At 48.8% G+C, this 23,856-nt stretch overlaps 1 protein-coding gene and 1 long non-coding RNA gene across 16 annotated transcripts in view; one reads left to right on the top strand and one right to left on the bottom strand.

Annotated features, from left to right (window-relative positions):
- Positions 1 to 15,088, top strand: part of LOC102549716 (high mobility group protein B1-like) — an 85,859-nt gene extending 70,771 nt beyond the window's left edge. For 3 of the 14 annotated variants that reach the window (XM_063276887.1, XM_063276886.1, XM_063276882.1), the window contains 7 exons: positions 5,970 to 7,027; positions 7,892 to 9,298; positions 9,713 to 9,984; positions 10,451 to 10,556; positions 11,604 to 11,822; positions 12,544 to 14,112; positions 14,455 to 15,088. In XM_063276887.1, coding sequence (XP_063132957.1) covers positions 5,970 to 5,984 — 15 coding nt within the window. In that variant the 3' untranslated portion in view covers positions 5,985 to 7,027; positions 7,892 to 9,298; positions 9,713 to 9,984; ... (2 more) ...; positions 12,544 to 14,112; positions 14,455 to 15,088. Of the gene's footprint in view, positions 1 to 5,969; positions 7,028 to 7,891; positions 9,299 to 9,712; positions 9,985 to 10,450; positions 10,561 to 11,603; positions 11,823 to 12,543; positions 14,113 to 14,454 lie in introns of all 14 variants that reach the window. The other 11 variants (XM_063276893.1, XM_063276885.1, XM_063276889.1 and 8 more) reach the window with 11 other exon arrangements.
- Positions 15,089 to 18,713: 3,625 nt separating this feature from the next.
- The window catches only part of LOC120097917 (uncharacterized), a 41,127-nt gene continuing 35,984 nt past the window's right edge, over positions 18,714 to 23,856 (bottom strand). For both annotated transcript variants that reach the window (XR_010059104.1, XR_005495812.2), the window contains one exon: positions 18,714 to 23,856. This exon is cut by the window's right edge. This is a non-coding gene — a long non-coding RNA (uncharacterized LOC120097917).

Genomic DNA, 23,856 nt, shown 5'->3' with positions numbered 1-23,856 from the left:
AGGACCCACCCTCCCAACCTCACAGCATTTTCCTTATGTGGAGCATGAGAAAGTTGAGTAGAGGTAGAGAGCAGTGCATGATGACCAGAAGTTGGGGGAGGGGACAGCTGGAGTAGGGTGTTGGCCATAGGGAGCAGCCATTTGGAAGGGAGGAGTTAGGTGGGGATCTCTGCACATCAGGGCCAGCATAATCAACACAGTCAACTACAACCGACTGTATCATAGGTTTCAGCCAAAACACAGTCCCATTTCATGTGTCTTTCTGCTTTTGAGTGATGATCCTCTGTGATGAGCTTAACCATGGGTTAGGGAATCTGCCCAGGGTGGACTGAAACAGTGATAGTGGGAGGCAGGCAGGACATCTAGGTGGCAGTGTGTCTGCACAGAAGGCTTTGGCCTACATAGGAGGAGGTGCGTGAATTATGATCAGCTGCTCCCTAGGAAATCGCAGCCAGGAGGGAGTGTGACTCAGTGACGGCATTCCACACCATCCTTCTGGGAGCACAGACTGAGCTGAGAGCATGCCTGAAGCTACCGGGAGTGAGAAGCCCCATGTATTTGTATGAGAGAAGATGGATTAGAATATTGGAGGAACAGTCTTCTCACCAGAGTTACTAGATAGCCTACCCCAACTGTCCCAAGGTAGGCTAGCACGGTTGAGTCCACACGGTAAGCAGTCTGTTGGGACAAGCTAATGGCATGTATTAGAGCGTCCAGATCTGTAAGGATAGTTTCAGAGACCTCCTGATATAGGTTATGAGATCTTTGCACAGACTTTGGCAAGGGCCTTGGTTCCTCCTTGTAAATTGGCCCAGCAACGGTTTTACTCACAGCTATGCTGACATAGAGTCACCTTATTGCATGCAATTATTAAAAACAATCCACAATATCACTAACTACACACCAGCAAAGGCTGTCTCCCTGCCCCCATGGCTATCCCCAAATGGCAGTCTGCCCAGTTTCCCCAGGTTCGCTTGTATCTTCCCAGGCCATCTACCCACTGCTAGCCCCTGCGGCTAGCTCTAAACCACTATCCCCTTATAATTAAGACTCAAGAGACTTGTAATTTATCAGTCAGATTTATAACAGTAAATTCTCAATCCCCAGAATGCCCACACTAAGAACCCAAAAACTCAATTGATTTTGATAGAAGTTGTCCACCTAGATTGGACAAATTGCCCTATATTCTATTGCTCTCCTATGATATCCATAGCTGCCTGTGGCTATTTCAAGCCACGTGGATCCAGTTTGTCCTCTTCCTCCATCTTTCTCTGTCCTGTGTCCTCTTCCACCTCTGTCCCTTCTTTCTCTATTGCCCACTCACAGGCTTTAGCCTTATCTGACTAAGTAGATTTCACCCAACCTCACCTGCATACAGACAGCAATTCACACATGTTGGTGGGGTGCTGGCCTTAAACTTGTCACACAGCAGAAGATGCAGCATCTGTTGGTACTACGGGACTGTGGTATGAGCAGGTTGGTAAACAGCCTTGATGGGGTAAGCATAGGGAGACAGGATGATGTGTGGTTAGGAGGCAGTGGGGTGCCTGTGTCCGGAAGTCTCTTCACATTGTTTTCAGGATGCTTGAATCCTGTGACCAGTGCAGAGCAAAGATGGGGGAAACTTGAGCTGGATAGTATCTCCAAGGAGTGCAGCATGCCCTTACTCCCTCAGTCTCCCCTGGTAGAAGTTGGTTTTGCAACCTGCCCTATGGTCCCGCCTACCTTCTAGGCCAGAGGACCCAGTTTCACAGCATTCTGAGGCAGTAGTTCAGAAGGGGGAAGGAGAACTTTTGCTCTTCTGACAAGACACTGCCGGCAAGCTGGAGAATATGTGTCACTTGTGCTGTTCCTTTTTGGCTAGGTGAGTGGGCCTTGCCAGATCTAGGACATAGCAACTTCAGATGCCTTTGCTACTAACTGTAGAACTGATTTGAACCCAACATCCACCTTTAGTGTCAGGCCTAGGTGGAAACATCAGTTTTCATCCAGCTGAGGCTTTTAGCTAGCGGTGTCAGCTTCTGTCTTTTGCCATACAAGTTGTCTGTGTGTTCTTCTAGGCATTCTGTGGTAGAGAACTCCTTGTGCTGAAGAGTGGCCACCTACACGACACTGTATGGGTGAGCCAAATGTGGGGGCTCTCATTGCTCAAGATGCCACTGAGCCTTGTCTCTGGGAGAAGACAAGTTTCAGGGTTCTGGTCTAAACTCAACACTGGCCTTGAGTACAGGGAAGACATGAGGCTGCTGAAGCCAGCCTACCTCAACCCCTGGGACAGCAGTGACTGGCCCTGCCTCACAGAGGAGCAAAGGCCAACTGAGAGAAGGCACAGCTGTGGCTTTGGAAAGGCTTTGAAGGCAGATCACCTCCGTCAGACCATCATGGGCAGCCTCTCCCCTACCTCTACAGCATGGCAAACATTCTGTCACTGGCCAGAGTGGGTCCAATCATTGGGTGACTACAGAGCTAGGCCCTTGGGCCAGCTGTACTCCAGTGAAATTGGGGCCTGGGCAAGGGGGAGGTGACAGTTATGTCCCTGGCTAGGAAACTCCTGGGTAGACTCCAGACAATCAAGTGTTAGTGCTAAGTAGGTAGTGTTTTGGGAAAGAGGATGATGAGTCTGGAGACTATGGCGTACATGGGGAGCCCTGCAAGGGTATGGTCATGTTCTCATTGCTCAGGAAACAATGTTGCCATGTGGCAACATCTCAGTCCCTTGGGGTTTCAGAATAATTTCTGCTTTGAGGTTCTCCTTTAGCACAAATGAAGAACTGGATTCAGTGTCATGCCAGTGGGTTACAAGAAGAGAGCAGTTCACCGTGATTCATCCCTCTGCGTGTACTTGTTAGGAATTTTGTTTCTGTCCTCGAGTGTGGTGAGGATTATGCTGCTTAGTGACAAAGCCTCTCTCCTCAACCCTCATATACTTTTACCAACACTCAAAACACAGCCAGGAGGATGGTTATTGTAGTGAATTAAGGCAGAGGACAAGACAGGAATAGATTCTGACCCGTGAGGTGGAATTGGTCCTTCAGAGAGGACTGGTGTGAGGATGAGAAATTACCCCTGCTGAGTGCTGTCTTATCCAGAAGGTACAGGTGCCAGCTGAGGATCTGGGAAGTGACTCAGAGTCTCAGTGCAGACCCAGTACAGCCTGAGGAGGGCTAAAGAAAACCCCGCAATTGGTCCTGATAGCCAGTCCTTATTGAAGTTATCCTCCCATGAGACCCACATCTAGTAATGGCTGCTGCTTAACTGATGAGCAGGCTCAGCCAGGCCCGGTGGTGCTTAGCTATTTGCCTGGTCAAGAGCCTACACACAAGGACCTCGCTCCAACCCTTGGAGTGCACATGAGACCTGCAAAACTTCCCTTAACTGTGGATTGTAATAAATGTGGAATTTTACAGGCTAGGCTTGGTATTGTAGGTGTATTACCACCTATAAGGGTTATGGGAGGTTCAGGGCTGAAGCAGGAGGGTTGTCAGTTAAACCCCACTTGGGCCACAGGGCATTCAGGGCAAGTCTCCTCAACATAGCGCAGCCCTGTCTAAAGTAACATGTATACAGAGGGCCATGGATGCAGCTCAGTGGTAGAATGCTTCTTCAGGCCTGGAGAGAATCCAGCAAAGGAAGTGAAAGACCGCAACAGGACTTCCATAGGAGTAGGGTCTTCGTGTCACCATCAGAGGGCATGGTGCTCGCCTGATTGAAAACTGGGGTCTAGTTGATGATGTCAGCTGAATGTTTCCTAGCTGCCTGTGGATCTTGCCTTAAACCACAGTCAAAACAGCCCTAGCCAGCTGAGGGCTGGTCTAGCCTTGTCACCTGTGTCATTAAGGAAGCAGGAAGATCCCCTTAAGAAAATGCATTCTGCAGGCTAACAGTAGAGACTGCATAAATAGTTCAGAGAGCTCAAGACTGGAAAACAGCTGTCTACTAGAAGTTTTTAAGGGCAGACAATGAATTCAGGCTCTAGGAAGGCCCACTAGTCCAAAGAGGCTGTGAGAGGGTGATGGCAGGGATTCTGAGAGTCTCTAGTCTGCATTCACCCAGGAACAGTGGGTAAACCTAGGGAGGACCCAGATGTGCACCTTAGCACCCTGGAGTCTGAGGTCTCTGGGTCCATCCCTTCAACCCTCCTTGTTAGATGGAGCAGTGCAGATGTCAGACCAAAAGCAGCAGCAGCTCCAAGACTGTCTTCAGCAAAACTACCCTTGCTCACTGTAACTCACCAACTGTTAAAGTGGTCCGTTACCCCCATTTTCTCCAACACTCCGTCCTTTCCTCCTCTTCCCAATGCCACCTCCTCTTAGCTCTAATGTAAGACCAGCCAGTAAGCAGGAAGGAGTTGTTGGCTCTTAGGGTGCAGGACAGAAGCACAGTCAAATCTCTGTTAGGCCCACTTTGAGGATACACCACACAGGTGGCTGAGTGTTTCTTCCTTTAACCTCTTATGGGTTCCTAGTGACTTACATCCCATCTGTTGAGAGACAAGCACTTTCAGAGCTAAAGCTAGCCCCCTTCAGGTACACCAGGCCCAGGTCCTGATCTAGGCCTCTTAGCCACAGGAACTGAGCCTCCAAGGAGAGGTCGCCTTAGGTTTGGCAGCTGGGAGAGGATCAGGGCTGAGGTCCATTGGCTGAGGATTTGAGGACTGGGAAGCATCTCCAGGAGATCCCAGGGAGATCCGTGTTGGGACCCAAGTGGCTGGACGGTCTCCAGAGCACCAACTGGTACTAGGGGAACAAGGGGAAAGACAGGCTGTGGAGCTCCTCCTTGTCCTCCTTGGTTCTAGTCTGTGACTCCCGGACTCCTTGGTAGCAGAGGGTCCTCTGAGTCCCCTGAACATCTGCAGCCTGGGGTTTGGGAATGGGTTCCATGGCCGTGGGCAGAAGCAGTAGATGGGGTGACTTCCAGTGAGGGCAGCTCTTGATTCTTCTGCAAGACAGCAACAGGCTTAGGCCCAAGCATCTATGCATCATACGTCAGTGGTCCTGTGGCACTAGTGGCCTCAGAAAGCCATCCTGGCCAGTGCACTGACTGTTCTTTGAGGACCATGGTCATTTCTCTCTGTACTTTTGAAGATGACCAACACAGAAACCTTGGAGGCTGCTTGGGAAGAACCAGTCTTGGGAGGTGCTGTCATGCCCTACTCCTTTCCTGAGGCAGGTGGCACCTCCAGCGCCTGGGGAGGAAGTGTGCAAGAGTGGCTCAGCCCCATGCAGGGAGGGCCAGAACATTTGGGTGGCGGTAGGAAAGGGAGGAGACAGCTATGTTGGAGAGACTGGGTCTGAGGCTGTGTTGCCTTGATGGGATCCTTCTAGCTCTATAGAGTCTCTCTTCTTCTCCACATCTGCACTCCTCATCTGGGACAGCCCCAGCCTTAACGGCAGGGTCTCTTCCCTCTAGGTGTCTTGTTGTCTCTTGTTTACTCCCTGCTTTCCGTGTTCCACCTGGTGTCCCACTGCCTCTTGCTTATGTACTGTTGTACCCATGTCTGTCCGTCCCTGACTACCCGATCAACACTGACTTCTTCCTCCTGTTCCAGATCCTCTGCCATTTTTATCTCTGGTATAGGGGAGAGGATTTCAGCCACAAAGTGGGGTTTTGCAATGGCCTCTACCTGTAAACAGAAAGACAAGAATGCTGAGGGCAGGAAAAAAGTCTAGAAAACCTCCAAGGGAATCAACAAGCAAAGCCTGGTACTTCCTGGTCCATATAACATGATTGACAAGGCAGGATGGTTTCACACACACAATTAGGCAGTAAGGAAGCAGGCTTAGTTCCAAAGACCTGGGATGCTATACCCAGAACCTGGCTAATACCAGAGCTCCAGATGCAGCTCAGTTGTTCAACAAGGTTTTCCTGGGACCATGGCTCATATGTGTATCTCTAGAGTCCTGGATCAGTGAAAGATTCATCCTCTTCTTGCTCTGGCTTAATGTTTCTATTTCTCTCCCCTCCTTTAGGCTCTTTTGCAGTAGATTTTGGGAGCCCCTCCAGCCAGTGCATGGTGTCCGTGTACTTTTGACCAGCTTCAGGCAGGATCTCTGTGAGTGCTTTAGTCTCTGGTGACTGCAGGTATCTGGAGACCAGCAGGTAGGTTACCAGGGTAACCCTCTTGGTTCATTTTTATAGAGGTGCGTTTTGGGAGATAAGAGAGCATGATGGAGTAGGAATTTGGTTCAACTTCACCCCAGCCATGCCTGGGAGAGCAGAGTTCAGGGGAACTGCACTGGCCTAAGATAAACCAGGACAACTGTCCTAAAGACCTATGAGAGGGAACTTTGCAAGAACATCTGGGAGAGCCATGTGGGAGAACATTTTGAATCACCAATACCCCAGTTACTTTGTAAACCCAGTGCCTCATTCCTGAGTGTATGGTGTACGGGGCCTTTGGAAAGGTGACAGGAAAGGAGAGTAATTAGCCAGGTCATCTAAGACCAAGGGCAGCATAGCCCCAGGCTGTATGGAGCTAGTTAGCTTGCATAGCAAATGCCTCATTCTGGAAGAAGAGGCCTGCATGCGATTGATTTGGCCTCTGCATGGACACCGACAGGCTCTTCAACAAGACATTGAATGTCTCATTGGGGTGCAGGAGCAGACACAGGAAGGCTCTCCTCATCCCCAACTGTGGATTCTCTCCATTCCCTCTGTGCTCTCAAACTGTGAAACCGAGCCATGAAGCTCAGTCTGAGGTGAGATGGAGGCCATGACCAGCTTCCAGCTCTGGAGAACTGCTAAGGGCAGGCATGTGAAGCAAGGTCCTGGGGTGGGCTGGTCCAGTTCCAAAGAGGTTGCTGATCTCAGGACAGAACCATAGTTCTGAGGACATCTGAATTCTCTTGGGATCTGCAGGAATCCAGTTCAGTTGAGGTGTTCCAGAAAGCGTCTCTCCTTCAGGTTCTTCCTGCCTCTGCCCAGGACGCCATAGAAGATTCGCCTGACAAGCTGGCCAGGGATATGACTGGTGTGTAGTACATCGGAGATCTTGGACCAGATGCAGAGACCCTGAAGCTGAGACTGGGTGAGGTGGGACCACCTGGGAGACAAGGGCCCAGGAGATGTCAGGGGAGAGCAGAAGGGAAGCTGAGAGGTGTGGCTGCTTACTTCTGAGAGCTGTGCACATGAGGGAATCACATGGTGCAAAGGCAGAAAGAGGAAAGGCAGAGACAGGTCCTCTAAGAGCATCCTTCCTCTGCATGATCTTTCCGTTTTCATCAACATTATGAATACAACCGAGTGGGGTTTGTTGAGCAGCTGTGCTGATTGTCCTGGGTAGCAGCCGGCCTCGAGGGAAGCAGGCCCAGCTGTCGCCTGGAGAATAGAGTGCAGATGCGGGGTGGCAGGTAGGGGTGTAGACTGGAAAATGGGGCAAAGAGGGGATGGGCTGTATCTGTTGGGGTTGGGGTGTGGATATCTCACCTGGCTGTTCAGGATGGCAGCGGGCCTCTGGGGAAACAGGCAGAGCTGTGGCCTGGAGAATGCAGAGCAGGTTTGGGTCACAGGTTTCTTCTTTTAAAGATGGTAAGCAAAGGAGAGAAAGAAAGGAGGTTAGTGAGAGACAGACAGAAGGACAGAACCTCCTTGGAGGCTACATAACAGGGAGCCTTATTTCTCTGGATAGTGGAGGGGAATCTGGATAACAGAGGGCAAAAAATGATCTGCTTTGGACGCTGGACAGCACCACTGGGGTGGGATTGGACAGCTGTGCTTGTCTACAGCTTTGGGATCTAGGTTGTTTGTGTTTTTCTATAACTTGAGGTGCATCATTAGGTTGTTGGGGGTCTTTCAGATTTTATGGTGTATAATTAATTCATAGCTATAAACCTCTAACCTCCTCTATATTTCTTCCTGGCCTCGTGTGGCGCTTCCATTTTCCATAATAAAGAGGTTGTGATGAAGGCAAGTCTCATGGCCAGCCCAGTGAGGAGGGCATTCTTCAAAGTGACTACAAAGTCTTCCTGTCCTTGAGCTGTGGCGCACTGGAGGAGGTGAAACCTGCATGCCACGTTCTCACACGTAAACAACTGGTCCTGGAGAAAAGGAACAAACTTGTATGACATCACCTCTGAGGTAGAACTCATTAAATCATTGGAAGATCATCAAACTCTTATACACGGTTGATACACCATTAACCACTTACATGATAATTGGGTGTGTGGTGAGGAGAAGAACTGGAGAGGTGCCCAATGGAGGATGGAGCATTATGGCTTTTCCAGCAGGCTACGTCAGTTGTTCACTTCCTCCTCCGGAGGCACAGGCTACCAGAATATCCAATTGGAAAACATCTAGTGGATGCAGCAGGAAATTCAAAGCTTTGTGACTTTGGTATGGCAACTAAACTCACAAAGGGACAGGTGATGGGGAAGCTCTGTGGCTCCCTGATCTACCTGACCCCAGATACCTTGACAGGTAGACTGTGTAATGGCCTTACAGTTGACACAGAATTTGGATATCCTTCTCAGTGTCATGTTCACAGATCTCTTTCCATACTTAGAAACAATTCTTTCAGGCATGCACCCGCTCATCACCACCACAATGTGTCATCTTTCTTGTTACTTGTCCAAAACCCACCAGGTTATTATTGCAAGCTTGGTCCTGGTCCTCCCTTCCCCGTGATAGTGGGTCATCTAGTGGAACACACATGGCTGTACCACATCCAAGAACATGCACCACTTGTCTCTAAAGAAATAATATTGATGACCATGAAGAACATGTGTATGATTAGACACGGGTAAACTATGTAAAACACAGGTTACAAAATGAAAGTCACAGCTAAATTCAATGTTTTGAAACATCAGTTGGGCTGTGGGGATAGCTGTCTCCCAACTGTAAGGCCCCATTTAAATCCCAGTGCTGCAGGGTTTCTTGCCTAACACCCAGTGCTGCCCAGAGAAGATGCGCTGTCTAGGTACCACAGACACGGAAAGCAAAACTGTGAATGTTTGGAGGACATTGAAGTTGGTGTGACTCTGGGTGACACTCCACTTGATGAGGAGGCCCCAACAGAGTCAGCCTAGGACGCAACAACCACAGGGCTAAATGAAGAGAACAAGAGCTTGTGCCCTGTGGAGCCCCCAACAGAGTCAGCCTAGGACGCAACAACCACAGGGCTAAATGAAGAGAACAAGAGCTTGTGCCCTGTGGAGCCCCCAACAGGGTGAGTCTCACCCAGTGTCCCAGCCCCAGGTTGAACCTATAGACTCTGGCTCCAAGATGGCTCTGGCTGGAAGGGACCAAGGAGGTGAATTACTTGAGTATTTAGAACACTTTGCTGCTGCCTGCCCACCCAAAGGTGAGTCATGAATACTTGTGGTAAGGAGCTGCAAAGAAAGGAGACAGGAATGGGGTCCTGTAGTTTAGGGCATCAAAATGCATGTCTACATTTTATTTTAATGCTTTTTGGATGACCCTTGTAAGTGGCAAATTACAAATTTATGGTGTACAAGACTTAAGGTGTCAATGTCTTTAGAAGGAACAAGCTTACAATCTCCCTCTCATGTAGATTCTTGGGTTGTTGAGCCAGATGTAGTTAGCAGAGTGTAGCAACCAGAGGATGGGAAGGGAGAGAGGAGAGTTTTGCAAAGGGGGCAAAGGTTCAGTAGTTGGGGGATCAAGTGGAGGGCTAAGGTACAGCAGGGTACTTAGTGCCAAGTCCTGCCTATGTTAACATGACTAACGGAAGACTTTCCATGGATCTTTTTTCAAGTGGTGAAATAGACAAGGCCTGGTGCAGATGGACAGCCACTGAAGAGAGCCAGGCCAGAATGTGAATGTCAGGGTGCTGTTTGCCCACACACCCAGGGCACAGGCTCCACAGCCATCCTTCATCAGGTCTTTGCTGCCAACTCCCTGCTTGCTCAGCCCAGCACTGCAGGCTGCACCAATAGGTGGTCTCACGTGACATCTACCTGATGAAGGCCTACCTCTCCAGCTCCTGTGGAACAGATACCCCTGGAAGCCAGACTGTCTGGCATACAGGTCTCAGGCTTCTCACCATCCCTGTCCCTGCATGCTCTCCAGTCTTCTCTCTCTCAGTTCTGAGGGACATAGATAATCTGCATGAGTCCACTGGGAGAAGGGGGATAAGAAAAGGGGTAGGATTTGAAGGGAATTGGGGGAGGAGTAGATCCTACCCTGAGGAAACTCCTGTCACAGAGGTGAGGAGAAAGGGGTGGGAAACAGGAGCAAACTTCTCCTCAGCAGTGGAGTTGGAGGGTGCAGGCCATGGCCCACCGAGAGAAGAGGCCCTGATTGGAGGGTCCCAGCATGTGCCAAGGCACATGCGTATGCTATTGGCTTAGAAATGTGCTCTTGTCCTGGGTTGCTGAGGTAGGGTGTAGCAGGAGAGAAGGGAAACCACATCCATCACTAGAGACCTATCCGTGTCCCGTCTGCTAGGGTACAGGGCTGCTCTGTCAATAGCTGTCTGTCTTTGTCTCCACAGCCTCCTTCCTTCCAGCCTCTGTGGTGATGTCCCTTCCTATCCCACAGAAACAATCCCTCAACACTTACTTGACTGCACTTGAGATCGCTTTGGTTCCTGCAACAGGGTGGGTAAGGCCTCTCTGGGACTGGGGCTCAGAATGTCTCTGTAGGAAGCAGCCGTGGGGCTACTTTGTAATCAGTGTCCGCCTCAGGGGTAAGGTTTAGAAAGAACCATGGAGCCATGGATGGCAGCCAGTGATGCTGAGTGGACACTAGCTGCTGTGGTGCTGCAGTGCTCTTCTGGGTACCTTCTTGGTGGGGTGGAGCTCCTGGCGTCCACAGGGACCCACCAGCTGACCAGGAACACAGGGGGATGACCTGTGGATATCATGCATTTGAGATAATTCTGAGTCCACCAAGTATCTGCTTGTGGTAAAAGATGGGTTTCTGAAGCCTGCCCTTGACAGAACACTAGTCCAGTGAATACAAGGGAGGTGACTTATGCAGGATGCCCTGACCCAGAGGGGAAGGGGCTGACTTGCTTTTGGGATTTGGTCTGTTGTGCTTAGCAGCAGGCTTTCCTCTCTCACCCTCTGGCCCCAGGCCTTTTTGGCATCCTGGAATATTCTCAGGAGAGTACCAAGTTGTGTTCCCAGCTATGTGGCATGAATGTGGTCATGTCACTGGCCAGCCACTGCATGACATCATACTTTTTACAGCCCCGACCATGTAGTGAGTCCCATTTGGCCCCACATGGGAACAAGGCAGAGGCGCAGATGGTCTTGTTTGTGTGGGCCGAGCAGGTGTGGGTATGGGTGTGGGTGTGGTGTTCACTGGGGTAGGCCTCAGCTTCTGCTTCTACCAGGGCTGGGAAGGTGGTACATTTTGTTGCTCTCTTGGAAACAAGTTAGGGGAAATAGTCAATAGGGAGTGCAGTGGAGAGGGAGTGAGAGGGGAGGGTAGAAGGAGAGAGAAGACTGACTGACTGACTGTCTGTCTGTCTGTCTGTCTGTCTGTCTGGTTTATGAGGTCCTCTCAAGGAAAATTGGGTTGCTTAGTTATGGCCCTCAGCGTGCTTCTCTGTATATAAGGTGTGCCAGGAACCTTTGTTGCAGAAGATGATGGAAGGTGCCTTCACACCTGATCTCCTGCTTCCTTAACCTGTCTTGTAGGGAAATCACACAGCTCTGAAGACATTTTCTATGATGGCTCATTGGTGCTCATCTTGTGGCCATCCAAAGAGAAAAGCAGGGACGAAGCCCAGCCCGTGGCAGCAAGTTTCACGATGGAACCCACATTGTTAGGTCACACACAGAGGTGTGCATGTGGCACTAACTAACCTGAACATTGTCCACACATGGCTTTGGTTTTCTACTGAAGAGCAGAGTACGGTGAGGAAGGGGTCCTTGAACCTAGCACCTTTACCAGTTGCTTGTCTATATCCTGCACACTCGGCAGCTGGGAGCCAATGTGTTTCCTAGCTGCCTCCAGGTTTCAGGATGTTCAGATCCACAGTTCCACTGCAGCCCACAGAATTCCTGCTTATGATGGAGGAAACGCCAGGGGCCTTATCAGAGAAATGGAGGAGCTTCTTCTTGAGGGATGAACAAGTTAGGTCAGGGAACTGGGTCATTCCTGATCCAGGTCTTTGGCCCTAGCCGTGATGTCCTCTGTGGCCCCAGGCTGGGCTTAGGAGTTCAGTGTCAGCTCCAGAGACCCACCAGCCTTCCTCCCGGGTCTCAGTTCTGCTGGCTGTATTTGATGGGTTCAGCATTGAAACTTTCTTCGCTCTGTATCACCTGGACAAGCATAAAGGAGGTGGGAAGTGGGAGGACAGAGGCTCTAGTGTGACATGTTGGTAGGGAGCCTTTTCTGACCACCTGATCCCAAAGCCTGCTGCCAGGAAAAAGAGCTGGTCCAGCCAGGCTGCTTGGTGTCTCTTCCCAGGGGAGGTTACAAAGGAAGGAGACGGGCTTTGTGCTTGTCTCTCTTTAGTCTCTGACCACCAGTGGGAATGAACATGCTCTTCTCTGGCTGCAGCCTTCATCCCAGGGAATGTGAGACTTTGTGTCTGGTTATCCATTTGTCTGGAATGGTCTTCCTTTCTTACAGCTGCTTGGCCAGACCTTGCTACCTGTAGCTAAAATTGCCTCTACCTAGCAGCAGCAGCAGCAGCAGCAGCAGCAGCAGCAGCAGCAGCAGCAGCAGCAGCAGCAGCAGCACACTCCCCACCCCCCGTCCATGGAGCAGTGGTGGACAGGGAGAGGAGAGGTGGGCATCATTGGTCCTCTTGCTGAGGAACTTGACATGTGGTTTCCTGGGGCTCTTTCCTCAGAGCCTCAGGGCTTAGAGTGAAGCCAGGGACATGCTGTGGATAGTGACAATGGTAATACCAGTTCCCAATGGGGCTGGGACCCTTTTTACCGTGTTATCCTTGGTGCAGGAAGTGTGTCGCCTTGGGAAACATCAAGTGGGTGCTGAATGTTGCAAACCCATCCTTGGACTCTGCAGTTTACCAGAAGAGAAATGTCAGCCTTCTCTCATCCATTGCAGATGTTCCAGAAAGCCTCTGTGAAGAAGTTCAGACTTGTCCCTTTGTGACTAACACAGGATGATGTGAGCAGCCTCTCGAGTTTGGTTTTCTTCCCTGAAGATCCTTTCTTGTGTGGTACTGCTCTTGTAGAGAACCTGAATTTGGTTCTCAAAGCCCAAATAGTGAGTTTAATGTTGCTGTTACCTAACAGTGCTAGACAGTGGGATTGTGCCTCACTCAGGTTCAAACAGGTAGGGTGGTCACTGTTAGTCACCCAGCCCATGACTCCCAGACTCAGTATTCCAAACTGAGACACTTATTTCACATTGGTAGGGAGTGCTGTGTCTCTGAGCTGCTTGGGTTGAGAAAGACTTTTAAGCCCCGAAAGCGTCTCACAGCCTGACTGACCCCTTAGCCTAGACGTGGGATGGAAGGAATCGGGCTGAGTGCCACAGAAGCAGAGAAATGGAACAATAAAATTTGTCCATCCCTCCTCACTAGAAAGGCTGAGGCAATATGAAGTGACTCACCCCTTGTAGGACTAGCTCATGGGAGCCATTAGGAAGAGCATCCCAGTCAGCCAGACCCCTTCTCTTCAGTACCTCCAGGCCAACAAGTCCCAGATGCCTTGGGGCCTCTGCTTACCCACTCCCTTTCAGTCTTCAATTCCACACTTCTCACCTCAGCACAAGTCAAGAGAAAACTTTCCCTGCCAGTTTCCCTGATCCCCCAGGCTGTTCACTGTGCCCAGGCTCTCATGAGTCCTGTGAACTCCACAGAGGCCATCCTCTGCCACCAGCCTCTCCTGCTTCTTATAATTGCACCAGGAGATTGACCAGTCAGGGTGTGAACAGTCTGCTCTCTGTGGCCCGTGTTAGGCTCACGAGAAATCTAATGAGAGTTTCACCATCCAAACATGCCCCTCTTGTCACAGGGTGACGGCTCCATAGTCAGCATTCTTGTAAGAAAAGCAGGAGGACCTACCTGAGTTAGACCCCCAGCAACCACAGAAAAGCCTGGCAGGGCAGTGTGTGCCTCTCGTCCCACCTCTGGGAGATGGAAGCCGACAGACCTTGGAACTCCCTGTGCAGAAGATGGAGACTCATTGCCAGGCTCTAGCGTCAAGTAGAGACTGTCTCAAAAGTAAGGTAAAGAGTGACAGAGCAAGAGACTTGATGCTGACCTCTGTCCTACTCACAAAGACCAAGCACATGCACGCACGTGTCTTTAAACACATGTGAACGCATGCACCTGTACACAGATACAGACAGACTAGGCAGGGGACATGGGGGAGGAGGAGGGGGAGGGGGAGAAGGAAGGCGGGGGAGGGGGGAGGAGGGAAAAGAACACAAGTTATCATTCGTCTTTCAGAAATGATTATTTTTCTAATGTGTACTATATACTTTTCAAACTGCAGTAATTAGGATTTTTGTTCATTCTGGTGAAAGGTCCTGCAAAATTGTGTTTGAATTTGGTTCTCTTCTCATTAGACGTGTCTGCTGAAGAGTAGATGATTGGCTTCAGGCTGTAAAGAGTGTACCCTGTATCTCACATCCTCCTCCAGAATGCAGAATTCCCTCCAGAACCTCCAGAAGGGAGCAGTATCATGACCTGATAGGGACAGGCAGAAGGATTCTGGAATCGAGGTCAAAATTTACAAAGAGCAAGAAAGGTTCTGCAGTCTCCGGGAAAGAAGGCAGACAAGCTCAGTCATCGTGGAGATGTTGGTACCCATTTTCTGCTGAGTGGATATGTCAACAAACACCATGCCAGCAAGTAGAATCGTCTGAAAAGTAAATTCACATAGAAAGAAAAAGGAGATAGCCCATTTGCAGACAAAAATGAGCTGGAAGGTGGCTCCACATTGGGTAGATTGTCTACTGTACTGAGCTCCAGTCATGAACACACAATAGTCTAGTCAGCCACAGCCCACACAAGCCCAGACACAAAAAATTAGTCATCACAATTTTTTTCTCATGGTTTTGTTTCAGGTATCTTTAGGAAATTTATACCACAGAAGTTAGCAATATATTTGAGAGGGAACTACCTCATGTATTTTTTTCAATTATTGTTTTTGTTTCATCACACACAACTGAAACCCTTGAATAAAAGGTTCATAAATAACCAGTTCGTGGGCATGACTGTAGCTACACACAAGCGCTATGTATAGGCAGAGAGTGACTGTGGGATGTGTGTCTGTGTTAACTATGTTCATGCAACTTCTGTGTGGTCTCCCCTTCCCAGCAGCATTTGTAAAGAGCTGTGAATGCCCCTTTCACATTAGTCCTGGTTCTCCCACATCAATCATCGATCTAAATGAGTCCCAAGAGAGATGGCCACAGGCCAATCTGGTCTGGGCAGTCCCCTCACCTGAGACTCTCTTTTCCCAAGTGACTTTTTGTTGTATCAATCTGACAATAAAATCTAATATAGAGCCTCTTCTAGATGCTTCTGGGAAGAAGAACACATCTATAAAGCTACAGTGACATGGGGCCAGTGACTAGGAGCCCTTGCTCCAGGGGAAGCACAGGTTCCAGCTTGAGAGCCTGTGGGCCACACTCTGTCAGCCATTTAGGACATGGCTGCTTTGACTCTTTTCTGTGTATACTTCTGGTCATTGTGTTTTCAGTTTTTTTTTTTAATCACATCTCTCTAGTCAAGCAGACCACCCTCAGTCCCTTTAGTGGCATGGCCCAGAGCCTTGGGGTTGATACCTGGGAGGGCGTCTCTGACACACACCTTTCATTAGTTCACCTTGCTGCCACATATGAGGACTCAGGCAGAGAACTGACTCCCACATGTTGTCCTCTGTCTGTCTTGCACAAACGGGGCCCTGGTCATGTGCATGTGCAGACAGTAAATTAATATGAAGTTTTATTGGTTTATATGACAATTTTTTTTGGCCAATAAGATTTACTGTGCATCTCAACCTGGATTCAGTCTTGTAGTGTTAGGTGGTGATATTTTCTCTGCCGTCACAGAAGTTTGAATGTGCTTATTAAATCAAGCTTGCCTGCTTGATGTTAATTTTACTATATCAGTTGTTTCAGTGAGCTATTTGCTCACGGATTCTCTGTCAAATAGCTATCAGCAGTTCTCTTGATTTCGATTAAACTTTTAGAAACCTCGTGGCTGGAGCAATAAGCTTCGAGTTTATTATAGTGTTCAGTTAGATCAGTGCAGAATGCATTTGTGTAGAACAACATTATAATATATCAAAGGCACCTCAAAGTTAAAACAGCTTTATGCTTGATAGGTTACTACCTTTCTAGGATTATGTGCTTATTGTATATGAATCTGTGGACAGGCTCCTGGACAGGACTCAGACAAGGCCTTCCAGGGAGTTGTACAGTTGACAGACAGGCAGCCCACGACAGTGTCAAGAGACTTAACCATCATGGTGCACATTCTGTAGATTCAGATGCTAGAATTTCAGGGCAGCACTTCCCTTGGGAGATACCTCAGTATTTGTTGCTGGAAATGTGTGAAGACCTAAAAGTTCTAGTCCTGGTGCCCACATACAAAGTTGAGTACAGTAGCATCCAGGTGTCGTCCCTCCTCTGGGAAGGCACAGAAAAGAGTAGCTGAACTGGTGAACTCAAGAATTGGTGGGAGGTACGTCTCAAAAACCAAAGTAGGAGACCACAGAAAAGGGGGTTGACCTTTGGCCTTCATGAGAAACTGCACATGAACACACACACACAGGTTTGAGGGTGAGGAGATGAGACTAGAACCTTGTCAAGCAAGGTTGGTTCTATGGGTATAGTGCCCCAGAATCTGCCATCCAGCTCAGAGTAACACAGTCTGCCTCTGGTTGGCATAAAAATCCCATTTTTCCTTCCTAGAATCCATAGCTTATGTGTGATGTGTAGAAAAGTTTTACCTCCTTGTGGTACTTGAATTTTTTGCTAACAAAGTCCCCCCACCCCCCCACCCCACAATTTCTCATATTCCCAGGGAGTTTGCTAGTGTGCATTGTAGGGCTGCTTCTCTGTGGTTGCTATGAGGATTCCATTTAAATGCAAAAGTGACATCTAGAGTAAGCTACAGCAGTGCAAGAACGTGCAAGACACTGCTGCAACCTCAGTGCCCCAGCTGCTGTGTTACACATGTGCATGCAATAACAAAGAGTAGCAATTTATGATACATTAGCAATATAGATCATGAAGACAAACGTACTCACTTTGTACTTTTAATATTCTATGAGTATGGTCTTAACATGCTGATTCCTCATCTACTAGCATCCTCCAATAGCATCCTGATGACTCATGTACGTGTCAGTTGAACCTGAAGGATTTGCTCAGGCAGGGCATGGCTAGTGGTACCCTACCTGCTTGAAAGTTGGAGATGGCTTTATTGAGGCTCAGGTGGTGGCAGCCATGACCCGGGCATCAGACAAGGCTCTGTGGATATGTAGAAAGTTCTTTTGAAAGTGCTAAAATGGAGTAAAGCAGAAATAACTGGGCAGGATTGTCCTCTGTGGCGGTCACAACCCAATGACAGGTATATTCCGACCTCTTGCCCTGTTGTGTGGCCTACATGGGCAACAATACATGATTATGGGACTGTTAGACATTTGGGGCTATTACACATTCTCCTTTATGAAGCAGAGAAGGATGTGCATGTTCTGTAAACGGAGTAGACATAGTCACTGCCTACAGCAAGCTTTCCTCAGTGAGGGAGCTACTCAGTGTCTACCTTCTAAAGCTGTGAGCAACTCATGTGATGCACAGCTACCCAACCAGGTTGTCATTAACCAGACACTCATTTTGCAGACCATGCTGATAGTCCCTAGAACACCATGTGGCATGACACATGCCATATAACCCCTAAGGCAGTAACGTTGGTAGCCATCTTGGCCAGTTGGACTGAAGCCCTTGGAAAAGCATAAGCATCGAACCACCCCGTAGGACTGTTCCTAATGCACACCATGGGGCTCTGGCAGTTTCCCCAAAGACTGACCCTGTTCCAGCTGCACCCAGATGACCCACTGTCAGAGCTGATGGGTGAGCAGAGCACTGCTGAAGAATGCCTCAGGTCCCAGGTAGTGAGCAGCCCAGTGAGAGTCAAGGGTTCCTAACCCCCGTTTTGACAAGTGTGTAGTATGCTCCATGGTTACACCCCCAGCTGCTTCCACCATGGTGTCTGTGGGAAGGTGCCAGTGATGCTTGTTGTTACGTGGTGCAGATTGACCATGACAGTTCCCTAGTAATCACTTATTTCAAGTCCATTTCTGGTCACCTCTGCCTCTATGTTGTATGTAGAAAGTGCTGTTCTCAGGACAAAGTGCATCCCCATCTCTCATGTCCCAAACCACTAAGCTCAGATTAATGCCTTGACTATTGTGTCTCTGTATGGATACTAATGGATCATTGGCTTCTGTGTCAAAGAATAGAAGAATGGGAGATCAGAATGTCAGTATACATCAACTGTGCAAAATAGGGATTATGTTACGATGAATAGGATTGCATTACGGCGTGCACCACAAACACCTACCCCACGCTGCTACTGCCCCTGTATTTCTGTTAACTTAGAAAATTAATTACATGTTAAGTGTCATCCCCTCCTGCCACATCACTCTTGAGAGAAAACACAGACCAGGACACCTTAAGGGAAGCACGCTTTCTAAGTCTGTCTTCAAGTTAAAAGTGTTCAAGTGTGAAAGATTCCATACCATCAGTTGCTAAAACTCCTTTCCTGAGAGTTAACAAAGCATCATCTACCATTCATCCTGAGGTTCCCAACAGAGTTCACTCTGGGGAACCAATGACTTTATTGAGCTTGCTTACACAGCTTAGGTATGAAGGGACTGTCAGGGGTGTGGGGGTTGCTCCCCTCAGCCAGCCACACTTGAAAGCCTTACCCAGCATGGGCTTCCCTACAGCTGCTTAGATGGAGGTCCTATGCTCCTCTTTCCCGGTCTTACATACTTTAGCTCCTTCCTAATGCCACACGCAGCCTTGCAATGTGGTAGGGAGCAGCTGGATACTTAGGTGAACATCTGTTGGGTGGGGCTTCATCAGCCCGCACTGGGATGGTCTTTTGCATGCAGGCTCAGACGACTTTCATCAGACGTCATTTGCTCGTCTGTGAGGACAGTCACCCAGGACACAGTCCGTCCCATCCTCTAGCTCTTACATTCTCCCCGCCCCCTCTTCCGCAATGGTCCCTGAGCCGTGGATAGGGTGATACAGAGGTGTGACCGTTCCTCCGACTCCAGCAGTGGAACACAGCCTCACAACTTTCTGCTCTTCCCTCCATTCCAGAATGTGGCAGTTGTTGAGTAGTATGGGTGGTGGCTCCTACTACAAAACACAAGTGAGGAAAAGAACACAAACCAGGAAATGGAAAAAAATCTCAGCAGACAGACTGCAGTAGTAACCTGTGATGGTGAATACCAATGTAGAGAAGCTCTTGAGCTGCTCTGTCATTAAGCCAGCGGATAGCAGGTGCTTTTCCACTGGAGCCCATGACTTCCCTCTTCACTGTTTTTGTCTACATTCCCAATACAGGATTCGATTTCCCCCCTGTGAAGCAAGCCTCAGTCAGTCAGAAAGTTGGTTCTCTCCATAACCACTTGATTCACTCCTGCACCAGCTGGCACATGATGTGTGCAGAATCTACTGCAAAGAAACTTGAGTCCTAATTCTCCCCAGCATTGTTAGTAGCCACTTGTGGCTGGCTCTTCGGGAGCTAGCCCACAGGGATGGGGTGCTTGCATCCCAGGCCTAGCTTTGTTTCTCCAAGTCTGGAGGCCAAATCCTGCAACCTATTCAGCAACAGGGCCGCCATATTCAGTTCTGGAATGAAACCAACTGTGGCCTTTATTGCTGTGAGGGCCTCTAGGGCCTCTGTGGCTAACAACTCCTAGGGAGAGAACTTGCTCCTTGCACTGGGATGCTCACCTAACCAGCTTCTAGTTCATTCCCAATTAACCACCTTCTAACCAGTTTCTAAGAGCATCGGTTTTTATCTTTTGGATACTTTAACGTTTCACAGGTTTGGGCTATTGCAGACTTTCCCCAAACACATTTGTGGGCATCACTTGTGCTTTACCCAACCATAATGCTCTCATGAATTTTACAGAACCTTGGCTCTTGCACTCTTTGTGAAGTAAGTTCCTGTGCTGGCTTCGTCAGGAGCACTCAGATGTCAAAAGTCTCAGGTGAGCCTCCGACTCTGTAAAACACTCAAGAGTTAGTTACACTCTGCACATGGCACAAAACCTTTGTGTAGAGGACGGGCAGGTCAGTGGCCTAAAGTCCAGAGCTATCTATCCTCTTACACCAAATAGGGTATCTGGGAGATAATCTTGGTGAAGCGCTTTGAAAGTGTCAGGTGACTGCAGAAAGTCACAGTGAGGCGGTACTGGACTAAGACATGGCAAGGTCTAACAGCATGAGAAGAGTCCATCGGCCAGTATCAGTTGTTTCCTATATGCTGGGTAGAGTAGTACCATGGGCAGACAGACAGCACTAACTTTGTTAGCTCTCTCTGAGCCATTCCACTTCCATACCCTGGAAGTCTTCCATGGAGCCTCCCTCCACCGCCTGTCCCCCTCTAAGCTTGTTCATCTTGTTCATCTCTGCTCAAGGGCATAGGGTGAGATCCTGCTCTGACTTGCTGCACTACTGCTCAGAATGGTTCCCTGAGTCAGAGAGACTCAGGCTTGGAGCCGCAGCTGTGGCCTCTCTATGACATCTGTTTGCTGGGCGAGACCCTTTCTGGGGGGAAATTCTCCCAGCCCCTAGCACAAGTTTTTGGAGGAGAAGATCCCTTGCTTAGTCTGGAGGTGCAGTGGCCTCTCCTTGTCCAGGCTTGATCCTGGCACTTCAGGAGCTAGCTCACAGGGATGGGATGCTTGGATCCCAGTCCTAGGTTTTTTCTTCTCTAAATCTGGAAGCTAAATCAGGCAACACCTGTATTGTTTTATCTTTGTGAACTGCTTTAAGCCTTCTAGAAGTTCATTAGCACAGAATTTGGTTTTCTGCCAACTTTTCCTTAGGAATTGAGCTCAACGCAAATCTTGCTACTTTTCCAATATGACAGGTAGCCCTTCTTCTCTGCCCTGCATTTTCTTATCACTAGGCTGTCCATGTAGTTTGTGGACACTTTCTACATGCTTGTCTACCTCACCTAGATTCCCCCAAAGCCTTTCCCACTTCACAATGATCCTGCCCCACCACAGGCTCAGCAGAGCTGCTGGGGGTCCAGGCATCTCAGGTCCTTGCTAAATCCAGTTACTCCTTAGGTCTCTGGTGAGCACCATCCTCTCGGGCCCTGTGACCTGGGTATCCTCTGTGGGCCCCAGGCCCCGGTGTGGACCCGTATCCACACCGGTTACTTCTACATCACCACTTTCCACACTGTTCCTCAAATCTTCCCATGGGTTCCAGGTTTTAGGGTCCCCGAAGTGTCTCTGTATTCCTTGTCTGAGTCCTTGTCCTCATTTCATTCTCTAGCCATAAAAAATGGCAGGCAGCTACCTTCATTTCTCTGGGTATTCCATCCACTAAGTCAGAGAGCAATGAGGAAACCTCCATTGGCCTTCTAACCTTTCCTTCCTGCAGCCACCCCCCCCCCAAACCTGTGGTCTCTCTCTCTCATCCAGGCTGTCACTCCAGCCTAAGTAGATACCCACAGCAGTGGCAGGGCTCCTCTGAAGCTGCTTACTGATACCTCTACCTCTGTTATGCTACTCCCAGGGCTTGCAGTGTCTGCTATAGATCTTCAGACATTTTCAAATCCTTTCTATACTTTGGGCATGGGCCCAACCCGTCAAGCAGGCATGCTCTACCAGCTGGAAGACTACAGTCCTGAGATTTCCCTAAATGCATGTCCTACCCAGGAGCCTCACCTTAGTCTCCTCTCTTCGCTGTCTGTGTCCTTGTTATTGATCCCACAAGCATTATAGGGACAAACCACCATATCAAAATATCCTCTGCTTTCCTGTATACATGTGTTTCATTCTCCCTATTGGGAACACTAGCATTCTTCCCATACGAATCCTCAGTGCTATATCCTGCTTACTATGCAGACTAAAATCCCTTCCCAGGGGAGACATAGCTGCATCTACCCTCACCTCACCCATCACAGTCCCAGTGATCTTCAGCAATATTCCACCGAAGTGCACTCTCTGGGGAACCAATGAATTTATTGAGTTTCCTTACATAGCCTATGTAAGGGGTGACTTACGACGTTGTGGGAAGCCCTCCTCCAACCAGCCATACCTGCACAGCCTTATCCAGCGCCAGACGATGTCTTGCTCTCCTCTTCCCTGTATACTTCACCCCCCCTCATACCACATGCATCATTTCCAAGTGGTAGGGGATCACTGGATACCTCAGGGAGAGACTCTAAAGCCTCTTCGTGTGTATGGGTGCATTAACCAGCCCCACTGGGATGATCTTTTGCAATGGGCACTGATGAACTCCCCAAGATTGTGATTGCTATATTGGGACACAGTCACAGAGAACACCATCTCATGCGTTTGAATGCTGAGTGCCTAGCAGGAGGACTGTCTTTGGAGGCAGGGCTTAGCCGGAGGGACTGGCTAAGCAGCTCCTCCCAGGACAATGCCTCTCTAATTTCCTGAAAGCAAGAGCCATATTAGCCCCTTTCTCCCTTGGGTTGCTTCTTGTCAGAGATTTGGTCATGGCCAGAAAAGTAACTAATGCAGTCCTTGGGGACAGACCTACTTTGGGTCAGCCCTGCTGCTTTTGGAAGATTTCGTGCTGTGACATCACACAATCTCTGTAAGGACTGGTAGATACCTGTCAGCAGAAGGCACTGCCCCAGGCTGGATTTTGTCCTGCAGAGAGCTGTGGCTGGATGGAGAACAGCTGGACTCCAGTATCGGTTAGGATAGACGTGGACTGAGATAGCGGGACACTCTCCTTTATTGGGTTTTTAGTAGGTTTTCCCTTCATTTTAATTCATCCACCTTTTTCACTTTGAACTTTAATCTGTGCTTCTGTGTTCATTTTTCCTAGTTGGCCTAATTGATTCTTTTAAAATAATTTCTTGTCATGTTTTACTTTGGCTTCATTTTTTTCTTACTTTAAGTCTTAACTGTGAAAACTAAAGGGTTTCCCTATGACACGTCTGTACATGTATATTGTGAACTTGGATCATTTTCATCTGTCCTGTTCCATTGCGGCAGCCCCTTGGCATGTGCCACAATGTCCCCCCTCCTTTTATTAAAGTCCCGCCTACCCGCCTACCACCCGTCTGTGCACTAGTTAGGTTTGTTTTCTCTGGAGCCGGCATGTTACAAAGACCCCCATGTCCGTGTGTATCCCCATGTCAAAATAACAAAATGTCATCTGTGGCTGAGCATGGGCCTCTGCCTCCAATCTGATTACATGTCTGTTGTTGAACAATTTGTGTGAGTAATTATCCTAGAATTCTAAGATGAAGCCATCATGAACATGAACTTTGTGTGAACTACCAGGGCATCTCATAATGGATATTGCTATGATGTTGGGAGAGATTACATCACTCTTTCCACTTTTGTAAGGTTCTGAGTTTTGCATCAAACCTAGGTGTAGCACTGGGAGGGCAGCCGTCGGTTCATGTTTGATAATGTCTTAGATCAATGTTGGCCTAGAGACCGTGGGTCTAGCACTCATTTCTTTCAGGATTTTCAAACCTCCGGGATGTGTGTCAGCTGTCCCCTAGGGCCCACTGGATGTCGTTTATGTTGAAATATCACCTTTTTTCGACTTTCATTCTTTTTTATGTCTTCTCTCTCTGGGTGATTCAGGCCCAGGGTTTGTCAGGTGTGTTTGTCTCTTCAGTGCCCCAGATCTTTATTTCTTTGATCTTTGTTTCATCCTCTCAGTGTCCACAAATGTCCTACTCTGATCTTTCTTATGCTTTGTTATTTAATA

Source organism: Rattus norvegicus, chromosome 17, assembly GCF_036323735.1.
Source record: "Rattus norvegicus strain BN/NHsdMcwi chromosome 17, GRCr8, whole genome shotgun sequence".
Lineage (NCBI taxonomy): Eukaryota > Metazoa > Chordata > Mammalia > Rodentia > Muridae > Rattus > Rattus norvegicus.
This window is presented reverse-complemented; position numbering and strand designations above follow the sequence as displayed.